This window comes from Periophthalmus magnuspinnatus, chromosome 7 (assembly GCF_009829125.3).
Source record: "Periophthalmus magnuspinnatus isolate fPerMag1 chromosome 7, fPerMag1.2.pri, whole genome shotgun sequence".
NCBI lineage: Eukaryota > Metazoa > Chordata > Actinopteri > Gobiiformes > Gobiidae > Periophthalmus > Periophthalmus magnuspinnatus.
The window spans coordinates 6,084,877-6,103,267 of record NC_047132.1 but is presented as its reverse complement, the minus strand read 5'-3'; the positions used below and the strand labels follow the sequence as shown (position 1 = coordinate 6,103,267).

At 40.0% G+C, this 18,391-nt stretch overlaps 1 protein-coding gene across 2 annotated transcripts; it reads right to left on the bottom strand.

The window, feature by feature from the left end:
- Positions 1-7,507: 7,507 nt before the first annotated feature.
- On the bottom strand, positions 7,508-17,973 carry LOC117374100 (specifically androgen-regulated gene protein-like). 2 transcript variants are annotated; one of them, XM_033970259.2, is made up of 4 exons: positions 17,869-17,973; positions 12,734-12,877; positions 11,134-11,257; positions 7,508-10,428 (listed from the first exon to the last, which is right to left on the bottom strand). In XM_033970259.2, exons 2-4 carry the CDS (start codon positions 12,836-12,838, stop codon positions 8,858-8,860), a joined length of 1,800 nt encoding a protein of 599 aa, XP_033826150.1. In that variant the 5' UTR covers positions 12,839-12,877; positions 17,869-17,973; the 3' UTR covers positions 7,508-8,857. The 2 variants fall into 2 exon arrangements, with proteins under 2 accessions (XP_033826150.1, XP_055079305.1); XM_055223330.1 differs by lacking the exon at positions 12,734-12,877 and having other exon boundaries at positions 17,869-17,967.
- Positions 17,974-18,391: the final 418 nt, after the last annotated feature.

Below are 18,391 nucleotides of genomic sequence, written 5' to 3'. Positions count from 1 at the left end.
GCGGGAGAGAGAAAGAGCGAGAGAGAGAGAGGAACAAGAGAGATGCCGTGAGTGGAGGAGCGGCGGGGCTGAAAAAGGGGGAGGAGAGAGAGAGTCGACGTAGGAAGAAGCGCTCTGCTGCTGATCGGCTCCTCTCGCTCCGCTGTTTCTGCTTTCACACAGGTGCTGCATGGAGAGGCCTGGCACGCAGTGGCGTAGTTACGTGGTGGCACGCGGGGGGCCACGGCCCCTGATGGGACGACCCGGCCCCCCTGAGCACGACCCGGCCCCTGTGCACGAGCCTGTCCTGTGCGATTGAATGAAACACACTTTGTACAGATTTACTAACACAGAGGGTTTTTGTTTTTTTTTTATTTTCATGCAGTGACCATGAGGCGCAGGTATAACAGTGCTTTATTCCAGGCTACACCTTACATTTTCTCTGAAAACCTTTGCCCTGTCAGTGGCTTTTATCTTCCTCTAGCCTCATTCAAGTTCTGTTGGTGCCACAAGAGTGAAGTGTCTGATGACTTTACAGTGTCTGATGCTAAAGTCTTCCTTGCAGGGCAAACCTGCCTCAAGTAATGGACCACTAAACCATGAAAGTGTGAGGGACTGGAGTCAGGATGCATCAGCTACAGCACACAGCACCAGGTCACAGCACTGCTCCTACACAACAGGCTCCAAAACAAAACAACCCACAGTAAACATATACAGCTCTCTCTGTTGGCAAGTTTGACTTTCTTTTTTATAGAATAATAAACGAGATAGCGACAGTATGTGTAACTTAAGCCATTACATTGAAATGTTTAGGGAAACACATGTCGGCGTTAACGTCAGAACTAACATGTCCATTCAGAGGGCATATATATATATATATATTACTGAACAGTGAACATAATGAACTCAGACTGTTTCACATGGATATTTTTAGTCCATGTCGTTTACTATTTACAAGGGTTTCTGCCTCTATTTTTTTGTGGCACTTATACATAAACTGTGCAGCCATTTAAATGTTAATTAATATTATTAATATTTATCTTTTTATTTCTTTAGATACATATATTGCTAAAGATAGTGCATTGTGCCTTCAATGATGTTTACAATTAACATTTGTTGTTGAATTTATCAACTGCTCGGGCAACTTAAATTTTATTAATTTTTGAGTGCCACCCAAGAAACTTAACCCCTGCTGTCACCATAATTACTATATCCAATTATTATTCAATATTAGATGGAACAATAGTTTTTGAGGGTTAATATTGATCATGGGCACTACCTTTTTGTTATTTTTCTGTACTATGATAAAATTTGAGGTATACAGGGCTGAGTAAATGAACTATTCTCTTTGTTGATGTAAACTAACTACGAAAGTGTGTCATTCTGCTATTAATTTACTGCACGTCATATTTGAACATTGTACATTTTTTGTTTAGTTTCAATATTATCGTCTATACTTTCATCAGTAATAGGCCTATATCGCACAGTACTTCAAAATGTATTATCGTGACAGACCTCAAGTAGGATCGTCACACGGACATCTGATAAAAAGAAGTAACAGCCAATCAGAAAGCTGCTTGAATCTATCTTTTTTGCTTAATTTCCCAGCATGCACCTGTTCCAATTGGGGTCCTTGAGCAGTTTCGTCTCGTGAACCTATTATAGACACATGCACATGAAAGGGGTTTTAATAAAGTCCTGCTGATATAAGAGTATTGCGCTGCAGGATAGCCACAGCTGCGGTTCGAATGTGATTAAACTGCTCAGGTATGGAGACGGATAATTTATGGAAAATTTCAAATGATAAAAGCTCTGTCATTATTACAAATTAAATGAAAACAGCAAGAAACAAGGACAGTGCTTTTACTTTTGACTCGAAATGAAAAAAGTATAAAATTATGCATAGGTGCTACAATAATGTATTTTGACACTGTTTTAATATTTTGGAAATGATTGTGGAATAGGTGGATAATGCGGCCTCCAGGGGTTACAAATCAATCAATCCTGAGTTAGTTCACAGTTTTGGAAGGGCATCTGGCCTAAAACCCCTTGCCAATTATTATTATATAAAACAAAAAGAGGAAAAGAGTGAGATATTCTGAAATTCTTGGTGAAAAGGTGAGGCTGGGGAGGCTGGAGGGAGGAAGGTTGGGAGGAAGGTTGGGGGAAAACTACAAAATTATGTATGGTTGAGGAGGGGGGATGGTTCTGCTGCTGCGGTGGAGACGGCAAAGAGGGAGGTTGTAGGTGAATCTACAGAAATAGAGGAGAGAGAGTGCGTTTATATTTGAATGACTTGATCTGTGACAGGTGGAGATGCAAAGGCAGCACATTCTGATTATAAAAATAGACAGGAGAAATCCGCTCCTCTTGGCTGAATTTACGTTTTACCTTAAAGATGTAGTGTGTAACGTATCTGGTGGAGGGTTTGCCGCTTGCGTGTCTCCATGAAAATGTTATTGCTTTGTCTGTAACGTTTCACAATATAGCATTAAATTCACCAGTCTTCCTTTTACTTCATTACTTATGTTTAATGCTTCATAAATACATTGAAAATCATGCATTAATGCTGGCTGTGAATGGGGTCGCCTCTCCACAGATCCGTGACCTGTAACTTGGCCTGGTCGCCTGCTAGTTGTCATGGAGATAGATATGTTTAAAGCAGAAATTTGACTTTTCAGAGCTTTTACCCATGTTATTGTTGTTTCTATCCCTGTTTTCACTGCCACTGCTCTGTACTAACTTCATTCTCCAGTTTTATTTTCTTGATCTGTGATACATGAAGGTTTGGTAGCGCTGCGTGGCCATTTTTCGGCAACGTCAGCTCCGCGGATGTGGAAGTCAGCGGATTTGTTTCTTTAATTAAGTCATTTTAGATGAATATTGTCATTTAAAATGTGCAAATTCTCACATAATGATCACAGATTATCACGACATAACAGAAACAAACACAATAGGTCTTCTTTAACACCATACTGTGGAACGTCTCAGGCAAAGCAATAAAAGCTCCATGGAGACATATAAGTTACATACCTTTATTAACTGATGATGTCCATATGTTGTGCTCTTTCCAGTGCAACAGGACTATAACCTGTCCCTTTCACTGCATATACAACAGCAGAGCGCAGATCCGGAGCATGAAGAGGAATGAGGCTCCAGGAGTTACATGAATCATAAGAGACCCTTCTCACATTAGGAGCAGCGGCCCACTGAGCTACTGTGCCATATTTCTCTGGCATTGACATATGAAGCATTTGTTTTTGGGGGAGCGCAGGCTGTGAAGCAGAGGCATTTTTATTCCCACACCTGCCCCCCCTCCCTCCCCCTTCTCTACATTAACACCTAAATTTGTCAGCTGTGTTGATGCCTTTATGTTTGTGTTCCAACGACGGGCACATTCTACTCTATAATTATCTCGCCCACTCCTGAGCTTAATTTTTTTTCTCAATCAAATATAATTAAGACCTCACAATGAGGCTGATTGGAGATAACAACTTTCTACAGAGAATTTTAAATACACAAGCTGGTAACCTGCAAGGGCTGGTGCCAGGAAGATGGCTCATTATCTTCCATCTTATCACGGTAATTATGTGTGCTTTACCTTATGTACTCTGGGTTTTCCATGGATAAATTAATATAGTTCCCAGTCTTCCTCTATGGGTTTGTCCGCCTGGAGGCCTCAATGAAGATATTCAGTGGAACAACGGTAACCTTCCGAAGATCCCACTTTGCATCTACAGAAGAAGAAAAATACATGTAAATCTGCAGCACAAAGTCAAGCAGTTCAGTGTAATTAAAATAACATCCGTCAGGGATATGGAAATATCCCATGTCCCAGTGTCCAAATCTCTGGGTAATTGTGAGCACTTGTATAACCAAATGAGCTCAGAGGCACTCGGGGAGTTGGAGAAAGTCAGAACTGGGCTGCAGCAGCAGTCACACTGAGGGATCACTGCACTTTTCATGGAAACACATCATTAAAGACACAGGAGCGAGAGCGGCCATCACAGAGCGCACCAAAACGGCCTATTTTTACACCAACACAAACACAGGGGAAACCCAGCCAATGTTTAATTTATGACGCTCGGCGTGGAGACGACTCAACACCATGTGAGGAGGAGGGTGGAAAGAGCAGGGAGCTGCCTTCATAGATAATAAGTCAAATGAAATGGCATCATGCCCATTTATAGATACACCATGAGCGCCGTAGCAGGAGATTTTCTACAGAAGAGCAGTGTTCTCACTGGACTGGGCTTTAAAACTGGGTACACTGTCTATAGTAACATATTACACCATAAAACTTAGGCTTGACTTCATGAAAGGCTGACTGATGGTATATCTGCAGTCAGTATGTAAAATGGATTACTGCTTCAAATCTCTTTGCAGCAACTAGTTGTTTGTAGATGTGCAGTTCTTGGCTACTTTTCATTCTAAGTCTGAAATAGTAGCTTCACAAATGCTGGAGCAGCTGTTGGTACTAGATAAATGTAAGATGGATGCATGTAGCGGCCTAGCACAGCAGCACAAAGCATGCAGATGCAGACAGGAGCGTAGGGCCCTGCAGAGCGCATGTGCTCCTCCAGATGGCCATGCACATAGACACCAGCTCTGATCCTCATTTACTTTTCCCAGTTTGACATTTATACTCCCCAATTGTCTCAAAGATTTATGTGTGAAAATGCCAAGCCGCAGTGTTCCAAACTTTCTGCCCTCTCTCCCCTCTCTCTCCTCTCCACAGGGCGGCCCAGGCGGGGTAGCCCACTCACCACAGGCCCAGCAGGAGCTCTTGGTGCGCTCCATGCCAGCTCTACAGGGGAGCACAGTGGCTCGCTGAGTTCCACATTTTAGGACTGGAATCCCAGAGAAGGCTGTGGGCTTGCCCCAGGAATGCCTCCTGACCACAGCCTCTGCCAAAGGCGCTAACAGCTAGCAGGGAAGCAAGCACGAAAACAGTTATCTGCTTGAAATGGGAAAAGTGGAAGTGTCAGGCATAAAGGCTTACAAACTGGAGGATTCTTTGTGCTCGTCAAGCTCTTATTCTGGATGAAAGCACTGTGCCCTCCTGGTGTTTCTGGACTGACATTTGGTGCAGCCAATCAAAAGCAGGTCTAACACATACTGACAGTAAGGTTCAGAACAGTCATAAATTATGCAACTGTAATCAAGTCAATTAAGAAACAAGATGCTATTAGATGTCATTCATTACAGACATTAAACTATGGCTAAGTCAAAAGTGTCTTTAAACAGTTGGGGGGTCATGTATCTTGGATGTTAAAAAATAAAAACCTTTTTTAATCTTTGGATAATTATGCGCACATAACCTGTTAGCTCAGAAACATGATGGACTGTCTTGTCTCAGTCATCGTCAGTAATAACACAATTTTGTCAGACTGCAGTTCCTTGATAGATGCACTTAACAAAGATTGCTTTTGGAAATGGGCCAGACTCAAGAAACTTAAAAATCTCGCCACATTTTTAGCATTACAATTATTGTGACAGAAAAACTGCCATTTTAAAAATTATGCACAGAAAAATTATCTTTGTTTTGCTCAGCCTAATTACCATCCACAATATTTGCTCATTGCCCCCCAAACACAAATCAAAACCTTACGATGCTCGGTTTACAAAGACATACATCTCAGGAGTATCTGTGCATTCAAATACATGCGTTCAGAATGTATCATTATTCAAAAACAAAGTTACATTAAAAAGCGAGGTGTTAGACATGTCGTTATCACCTTGTTTGGTCATTTATTTTGAATTTATTATACCAGCAGTAAAGTTTACCAACCCTGTCATGCAACTCAGTGGGACAACCCTTCTACACTCAACGTGGCCCTGCTCCACTTTCCTCCCACTAATTCTCTGTACACACTCCATATAGTTGAAATAGGCTTGTGTTGAAATAGGCTGTTGTTTTTGGCTGTCTTTCTCAGAGCCTTATGTGTATATAGGTAAGCACAGCGGTGTAGAGCAGAACAGGAGGGCACGGGGGAAGTCCCATGAGCTCATCCTCTTCTTCCCTGATAGCGCTGGAGCTCACTACGCTTACCTGCCCCATCTATAAACCCACCAGGGAGCAGGGTTGTAAAAAGTATCAAAAACAAGATACAAATTGATACTAAAACTAGTATCAAAACTAGAAACTCATTAGATTTTCACAAGTATAAGACACATAGACTAGTATACACCCATGGACCACTATGGACAACAACATAGATTGTCTAAATAAAGAGTATTTTTTATTATCATAATGGTATTGGAATCACTATTGAGTATCGAGTCTATTCCTTAGTATCAAAATCGAGTTGAAATTTTTGTATTGTCACAACACTACCAAAGAGTGTCCACGATGAGCCCTAAAACGCACAAAAATTCCCAGCAAAGCAAAGCAAAAGATAACATTTAAGGCATGTTTTCATTTTAGGAGCCAGAAAAATGCCAGTGGTCAAATTAAACCCTTATCACACATCACATTGTTGGGGCACGCTGACACAAAGCTTTCCAGAAAACCCCCACGCACATATTACACTTACAATGCCTGAATCATTCTTCCAGAGAAACGGGACAATGCAATCTCTCTTCCAAATGATCCAAATCTTTATTACACACTGCTTTTTGTGTTTACGCAAGCAAGTATCACAGATTAAAATAAAATAGTGGTAGAGAGTGCCACATGTATTTTGGGGCTTGTAGTTAACGAATATGTTACAAGAAGCAGGTTTCTTTTAACATATTTTCAGTTCTGGAAGGTTTCAGGAGGCTGTTAAGATGCAAATGTATTTTTTGCAAGTCTGTATGAGGAATAGATTTTTTTGAAATGGGCGAAATAAGGAAATAACTGGAAGAGTACACACTATGCTTGGGGAGTTTCCTGTTGTAGCCATTTTTAGGACAACTGACAATATAAAACACTGTAAGTATGAAGTACAAAAGATAAAAGATATATTTGGTTTGGAATTGTTAATTGCTATGATAACAGCCCTAAATGTTCATCATTCTGAAACCCATGAATTGAAGTGGTTACCCAGATATCGTATCGGTCAGATATTGAAGATTTTGGTCATATTTAGCACCAATATTTGCCCATGTGTCATTCCCAGTTTGTCCACAGTCAGATGTGTCTTTTTGTTTGACTAATATGGCTGGATGTTTGCTCAGGAGCTAAATTTTTTTTATCTGAGATCAATATAAAAACAATTTAAATAATCCATATAAGAGCATCCCTATGAAGTAAGTGTTGGCAGTAGTTGTAGTAGTTGCAGTAGTTCCTAGTGAGTAGTGCAATAGTTAATACAAATCACTGTTACTATTACTTCCAACTGATAAGATGTTTATGGTATTGGATGCAGACATTTTAAACCTCTTTTTCAGTACTTCACAATTAGTCATTATTTGCAAAAACAGGTCTGTGTAAGACTCTGAGACACATGTTCTCACATAAGTCTATACTGCCCTCTAGTGATCAGAATCTAAGAGCAGTATCAATAGTCACTACTTAGGCCCAATAATAAAGGTAACATTGGCTGTAATTTTTTTTTATTCAAAAAAGAGAAGAAAAGCTTGAACCGTACATGTCTTTAATACATTTTTCGTCAGTGTTTTGGTGCAAAAAATGATATATTGCGTAATCTTATGACTTAACCCTGTATCTGATTACACTTCCACCACTTTTAGCTGCTTATTTGACAACAATTTCACTTTAGATACTTGTAAATGTCAAAAACTTTTCAACATTTTTGGTAAAGCATGAACAAAACCTGGCTGGTTTGATTTGATGTTGTTAATAAAATGACTACTTTAAGTCACTGTCATTCCAAACCAGAGCAGGCTTCATTCCTTGCACTGGGTTGAGGTTGGTGATGTAAGCAGTGAAAGTTCCTCCGGTGTCACGCAGTCCCCGTCAATCAGGTCTGAGCCAGGTGGAAGCAGAGATAGTTCACATACCAACATACCATCAACTGCATAAAGAACAACCACACAGCAGCACATCAGCTGCTCCCCTGCTTTACTGTGTTTACTGCGCAAACAACACAAAACCACTGACTATACAATTATGGAGGAAATGGGCAATAATATAAAAAGATGCAAACTGTTACATTTAGAGAAATGGGGCAAAGAACAGTTTCCTAGACCTCCAATACAAATTTGGAGGAACTTGGTTGACATTTCAAACACAAATTAACAGAAATAAGTACGGGTAAAATAAGGGTGTTTTTGTTGCACATGTTCCAGCACATTTCCAGCTATTTATAAATGCTCCTTTATGAGCAGTCATTGTGTTGAATAAAAGGATGAACCTGAAAGTGAGAAACCAGTCGCTCCAGTTCTCAGTAGAGTACTTGATAACCACGATGGGAATGCTGCTTTAAATCAGAGATGTTTCACTGAACACACAAGAGTTGGAATATGTTAAAATTACACACGTATGCAAACAAATGCACATTCTCAATAAGACATACTGTTTAGCAATTCTCTGCCTCCCCTGCTGTTCTGTTGTGAGCAATAACTTCTTTCACATTCAGCAGCATTAAATCATAGAAAATATTTCATAAAATGAAGATAAAGTGAAAGCACAGGGCCTTTTATATGTGGCCTACTTAAGCAGTACACAGAAGAGGAGAAGGCAATAATCTACTGTAAATGGAATGTTTTAATTAAGCAGCAACTACATTTTAATTAGCAATAATATACATTCACTTGTGTGAAAGGTCTGAAGCTCTGAATACTTTGATTAATGATTTTTTTAACAGATTTTTTTGCAATAAAAGTCATAGTATTTACATTGTGATATAGAATAGTCTTTATAATGCTAATTATGTTTCAAAGTATATTTCTTTTTTTCCCCTGACAGGTGAGTCCAGTGAACGCCTTTCATTCAGTCTCTGAGCAGCCCCAGTTTCTTGAGTGCAGCACGACGTGATTCCTCGCTCTGCCCCCGGGGGCAGATGAGCACACTTATGCCCTGAGAGCGCGGCAGCTTCTGGGAATTGTCAGAGGGCTGAGAGCTGGAGGGGGCGGGCCTTCCACACCCTGCCTCTGTGCTGGCCATACCCCCTGCACTGGAGAAGTCTTTCCCACTGCCCAGAGAGGCTGGGCGCGGGCGGCTGTTCCGCAGCTGACCCAGAGTCTGTTTGTCTTGCTCCAGGGACTCGATGTAGCTGCTCAGACCCAGGCCTGAGCGCTCCAGTGTGGCTGACTTCACTCCTCCGGATAAAGACGAGAGCTTCTTTTCCAGAAGAGAAGAGCCACTGACCTCCATAAACCCATCATCACTGAAAGCAGCGGGCACTGGGATAATGTCAGGGAGAGGCTCAGATGGGACATGACAGGGAGAGGAGGGGGTCTGAACAGGTGTGTGTGCAGAAGGCACTGATGGAGGAGCAGACTTGAGAGGAGGAGGGCTGACAGGAGAGGAGGCCCATGACCTTCTGGTTTGCAGAGGTTTAGTAGCAGGGCCTGAATCATACTCATCACTCTTAAGAAGACCAAGTTTCCTCAGAGCCTCCATGCGCACCTTCTGGGGGTCCATCGCCGGCCCGGACATGCTCGGAGACAGGTGTCCCATGGAGCTCTCATGGCCTCCTGCGGATTTGTGGGATTTTAGGATAATATTTGGTGGCAGCCTCTTGGGTTTGGGAGCAACAGCAGGTGGGCTTTTAGGCTCAGCTGGTCCAGGTGGAGCAATTGTTTGAGGACTGGAGGGGTCTGAGGACAGAGGAGAGGACAGCTCAGCAGCAAGCTTTTCCTGAGAGGCGAAGATTGGAAAGGTGGTACTTGGAGAGGTGAGACTCGGAGAGGCGAGACTTGGAGAGGTGGGACTTGGAAAGGTGGTACTTGGAGAGGCGAGACTTGGAGAGATAGGACTTATAGGGGAGGGGTTTGCAGAAGAAGGACTGATAGGGCTGGGGTTTATAGGAGCGGAGTTTACAGGAACAGGACTGAGAGGGCTTAATGGGGGACTCATTGGACTACTCTTTGCCGCTGCTCTGCGTCTGAGCACCTCCAGGTCAATGGTGGGCCTGGGAGCAGGGGAAGAGACTGCACTGTGCGTCTGTGGAGAAGAAGAAGAGTTTGGTTCATCCATGAAATCTGATGGAGGAGGGATGAACGGCATGTCCGTTTCACTGGAGGGTTTAGCAGACAGCTCAGTCTCTCCAAGGCTGCTCTGTGGCTCTCTATCAGCGGATAAACTGAGCTCTGTGCTGTGTTCGGGAACAGGTGTGGTGCTCCCTGAGGTGGACTCTGGACGTGCACGTATGGGGTCAGGGGGGATGTGTGAAGGGACGTCACTGTCGGAGTCAGAGTCAGAGCCAGAGGACTGTACATCAGGATTGTCAAGCTCACTGGATGCTTCAGTTTTGCCACTTCTACTTTGTGCCAGCATGCTTAGAATATTACTAGGCTCAGGTACAGACTCCGAACCGCCATGTTTCCTCCTCAAATTGGCTGCAAGAAAAAAGAGAAGCAGTAGTGTTAGGATAAAAGAAATACACTTCCATTTTAGTGACGTAATGAAACAGTTGTAAATGTGCAGTACATTTTAAAGGTCTTATATTACGAAAAACTGACTCGTGAGCTTTAAGCCATGTTCTAATGCCCTTACCTCATCAAAAATATACTTGGAATTGTGTTTTGTTTCATTCACGTATATTTGAGTAATCCTTTATTATTAGACTGTCTCTAAAGCTCAAAATGCTCTGTAGTGATAATTTTCAAGTTACCAGCTTCTTTTACCTTTAGTTCAATAGAGATTGGCAATTCAGGGCTGAAATTATCCAAATGATTCTAATGAAGGTGTATGGAGTTTAAGAAAACAGAGGACCACTTCCTGTATTACCACATGACATCACAAAGTGGAACAGAGTGTTTTCAGTTTGAGAGAAGAACTCTACGTATAAGTCTAAATATGCAGGATTTGTGTGTTAAACATGTGTGAATGAAACAAAACACAAGGTATACTTATGATGAGAAAACAACATTATAACATAGATCAGAAAATACTATAATATGGGCCCTTTAAGTGTTCATTTAATGAAATGTACAGGTGTACAATGATTGACATGCAAATAAAAAGGAAACATTTCAATGATTAGAAAGGAGCAGAGAAGAATAAAACATCTTGAAGATTCTTCACCCCTAACATGTAACTACCTGGATCAGGTTCATCGTTGGAGAAGCCGCTGTCCTCCTGTAGATCCAGAGACTCAATGGTTTCTTCTAGATACATGAGACAGGCCTTCTCCTCTGCAGACAGGTGCTCCATACTGTCCTCACTCTGTGCAAGGAAGAAAGAAAATCACTTTCAGAGAAGATTCACACCAACTTACTTCATAAAACAGAAAATTCTTTAGTGTCCATATTTCAACAACACTGGGGCAGCCTGTCAGGGCAGTGCATTGTGGGGACTTTGCTTTAACTTCTATTCATTTCCTAGCAACTGATCCTAACTTGAGTCGCTACTACTAGTTGCTGGATTTTACTCCCCACAGTGTAATAAACAATAGCCGAAACAATAGCTCTAAGTGGAAGCAAATCAAACCAGAGACCTTCTTGTTACGAGGCGCGCGAGAAGACTAACCACTCCACTACTGCGCTGTCAGTTTAGGGATCAAATGTAAAGAAATGTGTCATATTGTTGGAAGTCTTCACTTCAGTTCTGTGCACACAGGTGTCAGGTGAAGAGACTGACAGCTTCTTCCCTCGGGACAAACAGCGCCCATCACGGACCCCGCAGGCCCTATGAGGAACTGCAGCTGAGGTGACATAACCAACGAAACCCTGTTGTGTAATACTGTGCAGTGCAAGGCTAGACAGCTGCAAATATGTCAGGACACCTCTCGTTATTATTCTAATTTTGACAACAGTGCTCAAATATAGAAAATTACACCTGGGAGAGCATAATTTTAGAAAGAAACAGAAAATGCCCTGATCATTGTATTTAAAGGTAACTTTGTTACCAGCCTGACTCCATAGAGATGTTATTGCTTTGCCTAAAACAGGGGTGTCAAACACAATTTCACCGAGGGCCACATCAGCAAAATGGCTGCCCACAAAGGGTCAGATGTAACATAGATGTAACTACTTTTTTAACTTGTTAATTAACCGTTTCTGTATTTATTACTTATTAAACTTTCAAATATTGCACATTAATTTGAATAGATGTAAAAATATGGCTGTGTAACGACAAATCTCTTGATAAAATTACACGTTAAGACCATCATAACTTTAATTTACCATGTCGAGGGCCACATAAAATGATGTGAAGGGCCACATTTGGCCCCCGGGCCTTGAGTTTGACACATGTGGCCTAAAATGTTCCACGTAAGGCATTAAATTTAGCTGTCACCACTGCCTGGTGATAGGTGCTTGTGATACAAGTCAGATCTGTGAAGAATAGAGCCTGTTCATAATAAGAATGTATGTCTTTCAGTGTATTACAACCTAAATGAACCTAATCATGCAAAATAGGTAAGTCACAAAAGTATGATTAAAAAATACAAAATTAACTGCAAAATTAATGCAAGAATCAGATGTTTCAGATATGTTAATTAAGGTCTAAAATACAGGGTAAGTAGGATTTTTTTTTGTTTCTTGCTGATTAAATTATGTTACTTTCGTTTCTGGTTTGCTAAATGTTACCATTCAAGTTGGGTTTTCGATTCAGTTGCAGCTATTTTAGGTCTACCACGTGGTTCGGGACTTTCTTGCTGTGAGGAGCAAATCAGAGATGCTTGAACATCAGAACACTCACACAGGCAGAGTTGATACTGATGACACTGTCACAGCTGCGGGCACTGTCCATGTTACTGATAGTTTCCACGGAGACGGCACGAGGCCAGGTGTCACTGTTAGGCATCTCACTGAGCGAAGATGCGTCTGCGTTAGGCTCCTCCACCTGGAACAAGAGGAGAAGGTGGTTGCCAATAAATTCAATTAAATTTAGTCTTTATATATTAAAGGTACACAGTGTAACCTTTCTGGAGGAGGGCTAGCCAACTGCTTGTTTCCATGGAGTTATGGCTCTACCTGAGATGTTCCACAGTATGACATTAAACTTATCTCTCTTGCTTTGATTAAATCACAGGTATTTTTATTGCTTGAAAATACTTTGGAAAAACATGCATTCTCACTTCTCCACATATCTGACCTGTAAAGTGTCTCCACAGAGATACTTGTGATGCATTATACTGTAGAAAATTACATCTCCATGGAGACAAGGTGGTGGACAGTCCATCAGAAAAGTTGCAAAGTAGACTTTAAATGCAATAAATATTTAGTTTGTATCTCCTCTTTCATAATATCTGTAGAGAATAGTAACTAAAACTAAAAAATTATCTTGAGAACTTGGCATTTATGGAGGGTAGATTGTGACCAAGGCCAGTTTTATGCAGTGGCTGGAACGATGTATTTTGAGGCTCAATATTTATCATGTTTACAATTTCTTTGCAAAAATAGGAACATTTGAGCTGAAGTAGTTTGAATAAGTAACGTCTATGGCCAATTATTGGTTCATTCTGTTATTTGTTTGTTGCAGCTCATGTCTGTTAATGTCGTCTTCTATTCAAGATTGGTGAACTGATATTATCTTGCATTATTGTTATTGTGTGAGTTGGATAAAGTCGTTTTTATTATCGTTTATCGCATCTTTCTCTGTAGCAATATATCATGCTACAAAATGTGATAGGCCTAATAAGAGGGAGAGTAACGAACAAACCAACACAAAGTAACACTACCTGACAAACCTGCGTCATTTGGGTCATATATGCAAACTAAACATTATATAAATTACACAGGTATGAAGTGTTTTATGATACGACTGTGTGCTTTTCAGTCTCAAACACACATATTTTGTGAGTTACGCAGGGCATTTGTGAGGACAGTGGATACATGGTCTTAGTCACCGTTGACACATGTTTCCTGCTCACTGCACGTTAACTGACAGCTCTGGCATGTGAAAAACAACCAACAAACAAGCCACACTCATGCGATTCCTGAGCTTGTGGAGTGTAAACATATAAGAACAAACACTGTAAATGATTCAATCAAATGTTCCTACAAGAAAGTCCATTTTCTCTCAATCTGCCTTCTCTTTTAAAGCCATCAAGGAATGGAATGGGCTTCCAGAAAATCTTAAGAACATAGCAGATTAACACAGCTTTTCAGGGGCTGTCAAAAACTGGCTTCTTGACCATCAGTCCTGCCCATACGAACTATACCAGACGGGTATTCGGCCATCAGATGTTACCCTTGTGGGTACCATCTGATGGCCACTAGATTACCAAATCATGAGTGTTATTGTACTGTCTTAGTGTCATATTACTGTCTTGTTTATATTTATAATACCAATAAGGTACAGAGCTATCAGATGCTAAACTCGTGGGTATCATCTGATAGCGACTATACTGTATTTATTCTGTTGCATATGGCTCGCACTTTAATAACTTGTAGTTTGCACTATGTATTGAAAATTTTGCACACTTGTGACATCAAGGACTACAGATGGAAATTAGCATTTTGCTAAATCTGGTGCAGCCATCTTTTTAATGTATCTGCACACTGTCCTTCAAATAAAAAAAATAAAATAAAAATAAAATAAAATAAATGACTGTATAGTTTAAACCAGGTCTGTATAACATCTGACTTGATATCTGATAATTGCTGAACATGGTACAAATTTGGATACACTACCTAAATGCTATTTTTCAGGCATGTATTGCATTTGCAGTTAGTTTTGCAATCTAGATTCAAATCAAAACATGTTTTAAAATCTATTAGAAAACTAAAAAATGAACTGCTAAACTAATATATTAGAGTCAAATACACTTCATACTATGCTTACTCTAAATGAGTGGGTTAACACTATGAGCATTGCCAGGTTACACACATTATGACACTTATGGGGACACGGTACTGTCACTTGCAGAGCAAATTATAAAACTTGGCTTTGTGTCACTTCAAATCACAATCAATAAAATCAATAAATAAAAGCTTTAAATCGAAACAAAACCTCCACAAAGACTAATGCAGGAGTGGCCTGGCAAACCTAGAATGATATCTCTCTGTATTTTTTATACAGACTGATATCTGTCTGGTTCCCACGCCCTCTGCATCTCAAGCCTGGCCAAATGTGATTGTGTAATCAGATTTGTTTTTTTCAGACACATTTGGAGTGAAGGAGCTCATTGATCACCTATGATTTTCAAATACAACCAAATTTACCTCACCTCAGACTAACAGTTTAGTGCCTGTTTTACTGATTCTACAGAAAGCTGCAACATTTTCAGCCCCCTGTGATATATATATATATTTTTTATTTTCCCCGATATGGATGAACCATGACTGTCCCTGATTGGCTAATCCACCTGTCAATCATGCCCATTTGAAAATGGGAAGATTCACCAGTGACCAGACTCACACTTCTAAGTATTAAAGTGCATTTGCCTGGGGTATTCTGGACCCCAGGCAAATGCAGGAGGACCCTCCACTTGGTCTGTTTCAATATGTGTCCATGAGTGAAAAAAAAGTTTGAACATCCTTAAACCCTATTAAAATGATTAAGTAAATGGGCCTTATCTAAGCAAGCAAATTCAAAAGAGTGACCTAACCTGCAACAAAGGCGCGTAAGTCCAGAGCTAGTCTGACCAATGCAGAAGGTATTGTAAGTGATAACATCTACAGGCTCATTCATCACGTATGCTTTCTGCACAATCAGATCGAGAGGGAGTTCACTGAGGCTGTGAGTGTGGTATTGTTATCTTAGAGCTCTATGATTATGCCTTCTCTTCTGTTCTTTATGGCCGCAGGGAACTGTTCATCTTTGAACTGCCTCCTCAATCAGTGCTCTATCTGATGGAGCCTTTAAATACAGTAGTGAGAGATAGTGGTAAAGTACTTCTGAAAGCAACATGGTTATGAAATACTGTCAGGAACTAGTTCATTTTTTCTATACTTCATAATAAAATGTCAACTTCTGCATTTGAGTTTCTATCAGTTAGATGATGACAACATCTAACATTAATTAGATGTTGCTTACAGAATATTTGAATCTAATAATAGCTTACACTTTTGTGGTTAAACTGAATAGTTTAAATACTTTTCCAGTGTCATGCAGGTAACTTGGTGCCAAATGTATAAACGTACTACAAATGTTGCTTAAACAGCTGAATGTATCAACATCAATGAATCAATTAGTAATAACTGTTAACTTATTTTGTTAAATAATTATGATCAGGATATTGTAAACACTACAACAATGCCATGTACAAAAGGAAGAGGTTTTATAATGCAGACAGGGCAGTTAGACCTGTCATGATAATTACTAACGACTCATCGCTCAATATATGAAGGTTGGAACAATATTTTTTGGAGAGTTATTGCGTGTGCATTTTCTTTTCATTACTGGGAAATTTTGGTTATTTTTTTGAGTAGATGATAAGATTTAAGCTGTAAAAGGTTGAATGAATAACTTCTGCCTCATTACAGATGCAAATAAAATACTAAAGGATTTATTTATTGCAGCTTAAAATTTTTTTACTTTTATACTTTTTGTGGTTTAAATCTGCTCTTGGGCTATTGTGTCAGTGGCATAAATTGGTTTCAATATTATCATTTATCATCTCTATTATATATCAACCTTCAAAATGTGATTGTGACAGGCCTAATGGCAGTAATTACATCAACATTACACAGGAAACAAACTTTTGCGTTTGTATATTTAGTTAAGATGTCATCAGAAGGCATCATACCATCTATGTTTGTGTCATATTTAGGAGAGCAACTGTCAAAATAAAATACAAATTATATGCAAAATATATTAACAAGCTTCTTGAATGTGTTGCAGCAGTACAAAGCTCCTAATGACACTGACTCAGTAGAACTTCTATAGACTCTAGTTCTTAATGTACCAATGATTGAACTAATATTTACGCAGTTTTGTTAAGAAAGACCTTTGACAACCAACTGAGATTGTTACAAGAGGCTTTGTCCATTCTTCAAGTGAACAAAAAATGACACCGCTAACATACACACTCTTTGGTTTTGAGCACCTCCAGTGACTTTTGTGTACAGTTGGCACAAACAGGTTCATGAGCAGAGGGTAAACTCACGTATCACACCTCGTATTAATATGTTTAGTGAAAACAAAGGCTGGTAGTCAGAGCCAGAGCAGGACTCCCCAGTAAAACATTTATTAGCTGTCAATTACTGTCCCTCCCATTAGACCTGGAGTTTTGAAGGCAGAGTAAACAGGAGCCAACACCTCTGCATAGCTCACTACACCCAGAGCTGACTCAGGATTTAATAGGAGCAGGAATGCTACTTTGCTTGCTTTCTGGTTGTTCTCATATCTCTTATACATGGAAAAAACTATGATCAGATTAGCTAGAAAAGAAGGCCAGTACATCTACATACTAATTTCCTGGATATGAAAATAGAGAAGTAGTCCATGACATCAAGGTTCAATGACAAACTATAACTGCCAGTTTCTACTAACAGAGTTCATAAACTGTCCAAATATGAAAGGTATGTGACCAAGAGCAGTCAATGAAAGTTTAATCATTAACAAAAACATAAGATCAGAGCTTAAAGTGTTGTGTAACCTCGAGGCTGCAAGAAAAAGCAGAAATATTCCATTTAGGTTTAGTTTGGTTCCTCTTTCACAGATCAGTCTACAGCTCTACCACAAAAGCAGAGATTTTTTTTGTAAACAAATACTTATTTAACATTAGCAAAAACATTGAAAACAGCAAAACATCAAGAGGTAAAACTGCAGGAGACGGTTTTAAGTGAACATGGTAATTATAGGGGCTGAACAATAACACATATATTAAGGCTAGACATGAAATAAAACGATTAGGCTGTGCATAAAATAACACAGGCCTAACTTACCGCGCAGAATAAAGGACTTTACTTCTGCAAATGTCGTTAAATCAGTCCATAGCTGCGGAGGGTGACAGACAGGCTCCCTGCCGCTCACTCTCTCCAAAAGAAAGTAGAGCACAAGTGACAGAACAGGTGGAAATAATGGCATCCCGCTGAGCCAATCACGTCCGTCACAGTGTGCGCTCAGCCAATCAGTGAACGAGCGCCCGGAACGCCCTCGACCAATCAGACGACAGATCGACCTGCACTTCCTGGTTGTAAAGCAAACGATTCAGTAAAACTATTCAACAATTTCTCAAGCGTGTAAGAGTAGTGCAGACTTTTAGAAAAGCGCCAACCGTTTTTAGCAGTTACTATATTTTAATTTAATTCCTTTTTTTTTTTTTTTTTTTTTTTTTAAACTGCGTGGTTTTTAAAAATACATTTTTTATTTTATTTTATGTTTTTATTGTTGACTAAATGATTTTATTTCACTATGCAGCACTTTAGAAACTTTTGTTTGTAAAATGTACTAGCCAAGTGTTTCAGA

Bases quoted from the DNA above. Each gene is read 5' to 3' on its own strand.
- LOC117374100 (XM_033970259.2), bottom strand. From the start codon at position 12,838: ATGCCTAACAGTGACACCTGGCCTCGTGCCGTCTCCGTGGAAACTATC. The intron at 11,258-12,733 runs GTGAGTGTTCTG...TTCCTTGCACAG, and splicing joins TCAGTATCAACTCTGCCTGT to AGTGAGGACAGTATGGAGCA. The intron at 10,429-11,133 runs GTAGTTACATGT...TTTTTCTTGCAG, and splicing joins CAACGATGAACCTGATCCAG to CCAATTTGAGGAGGAAACAT.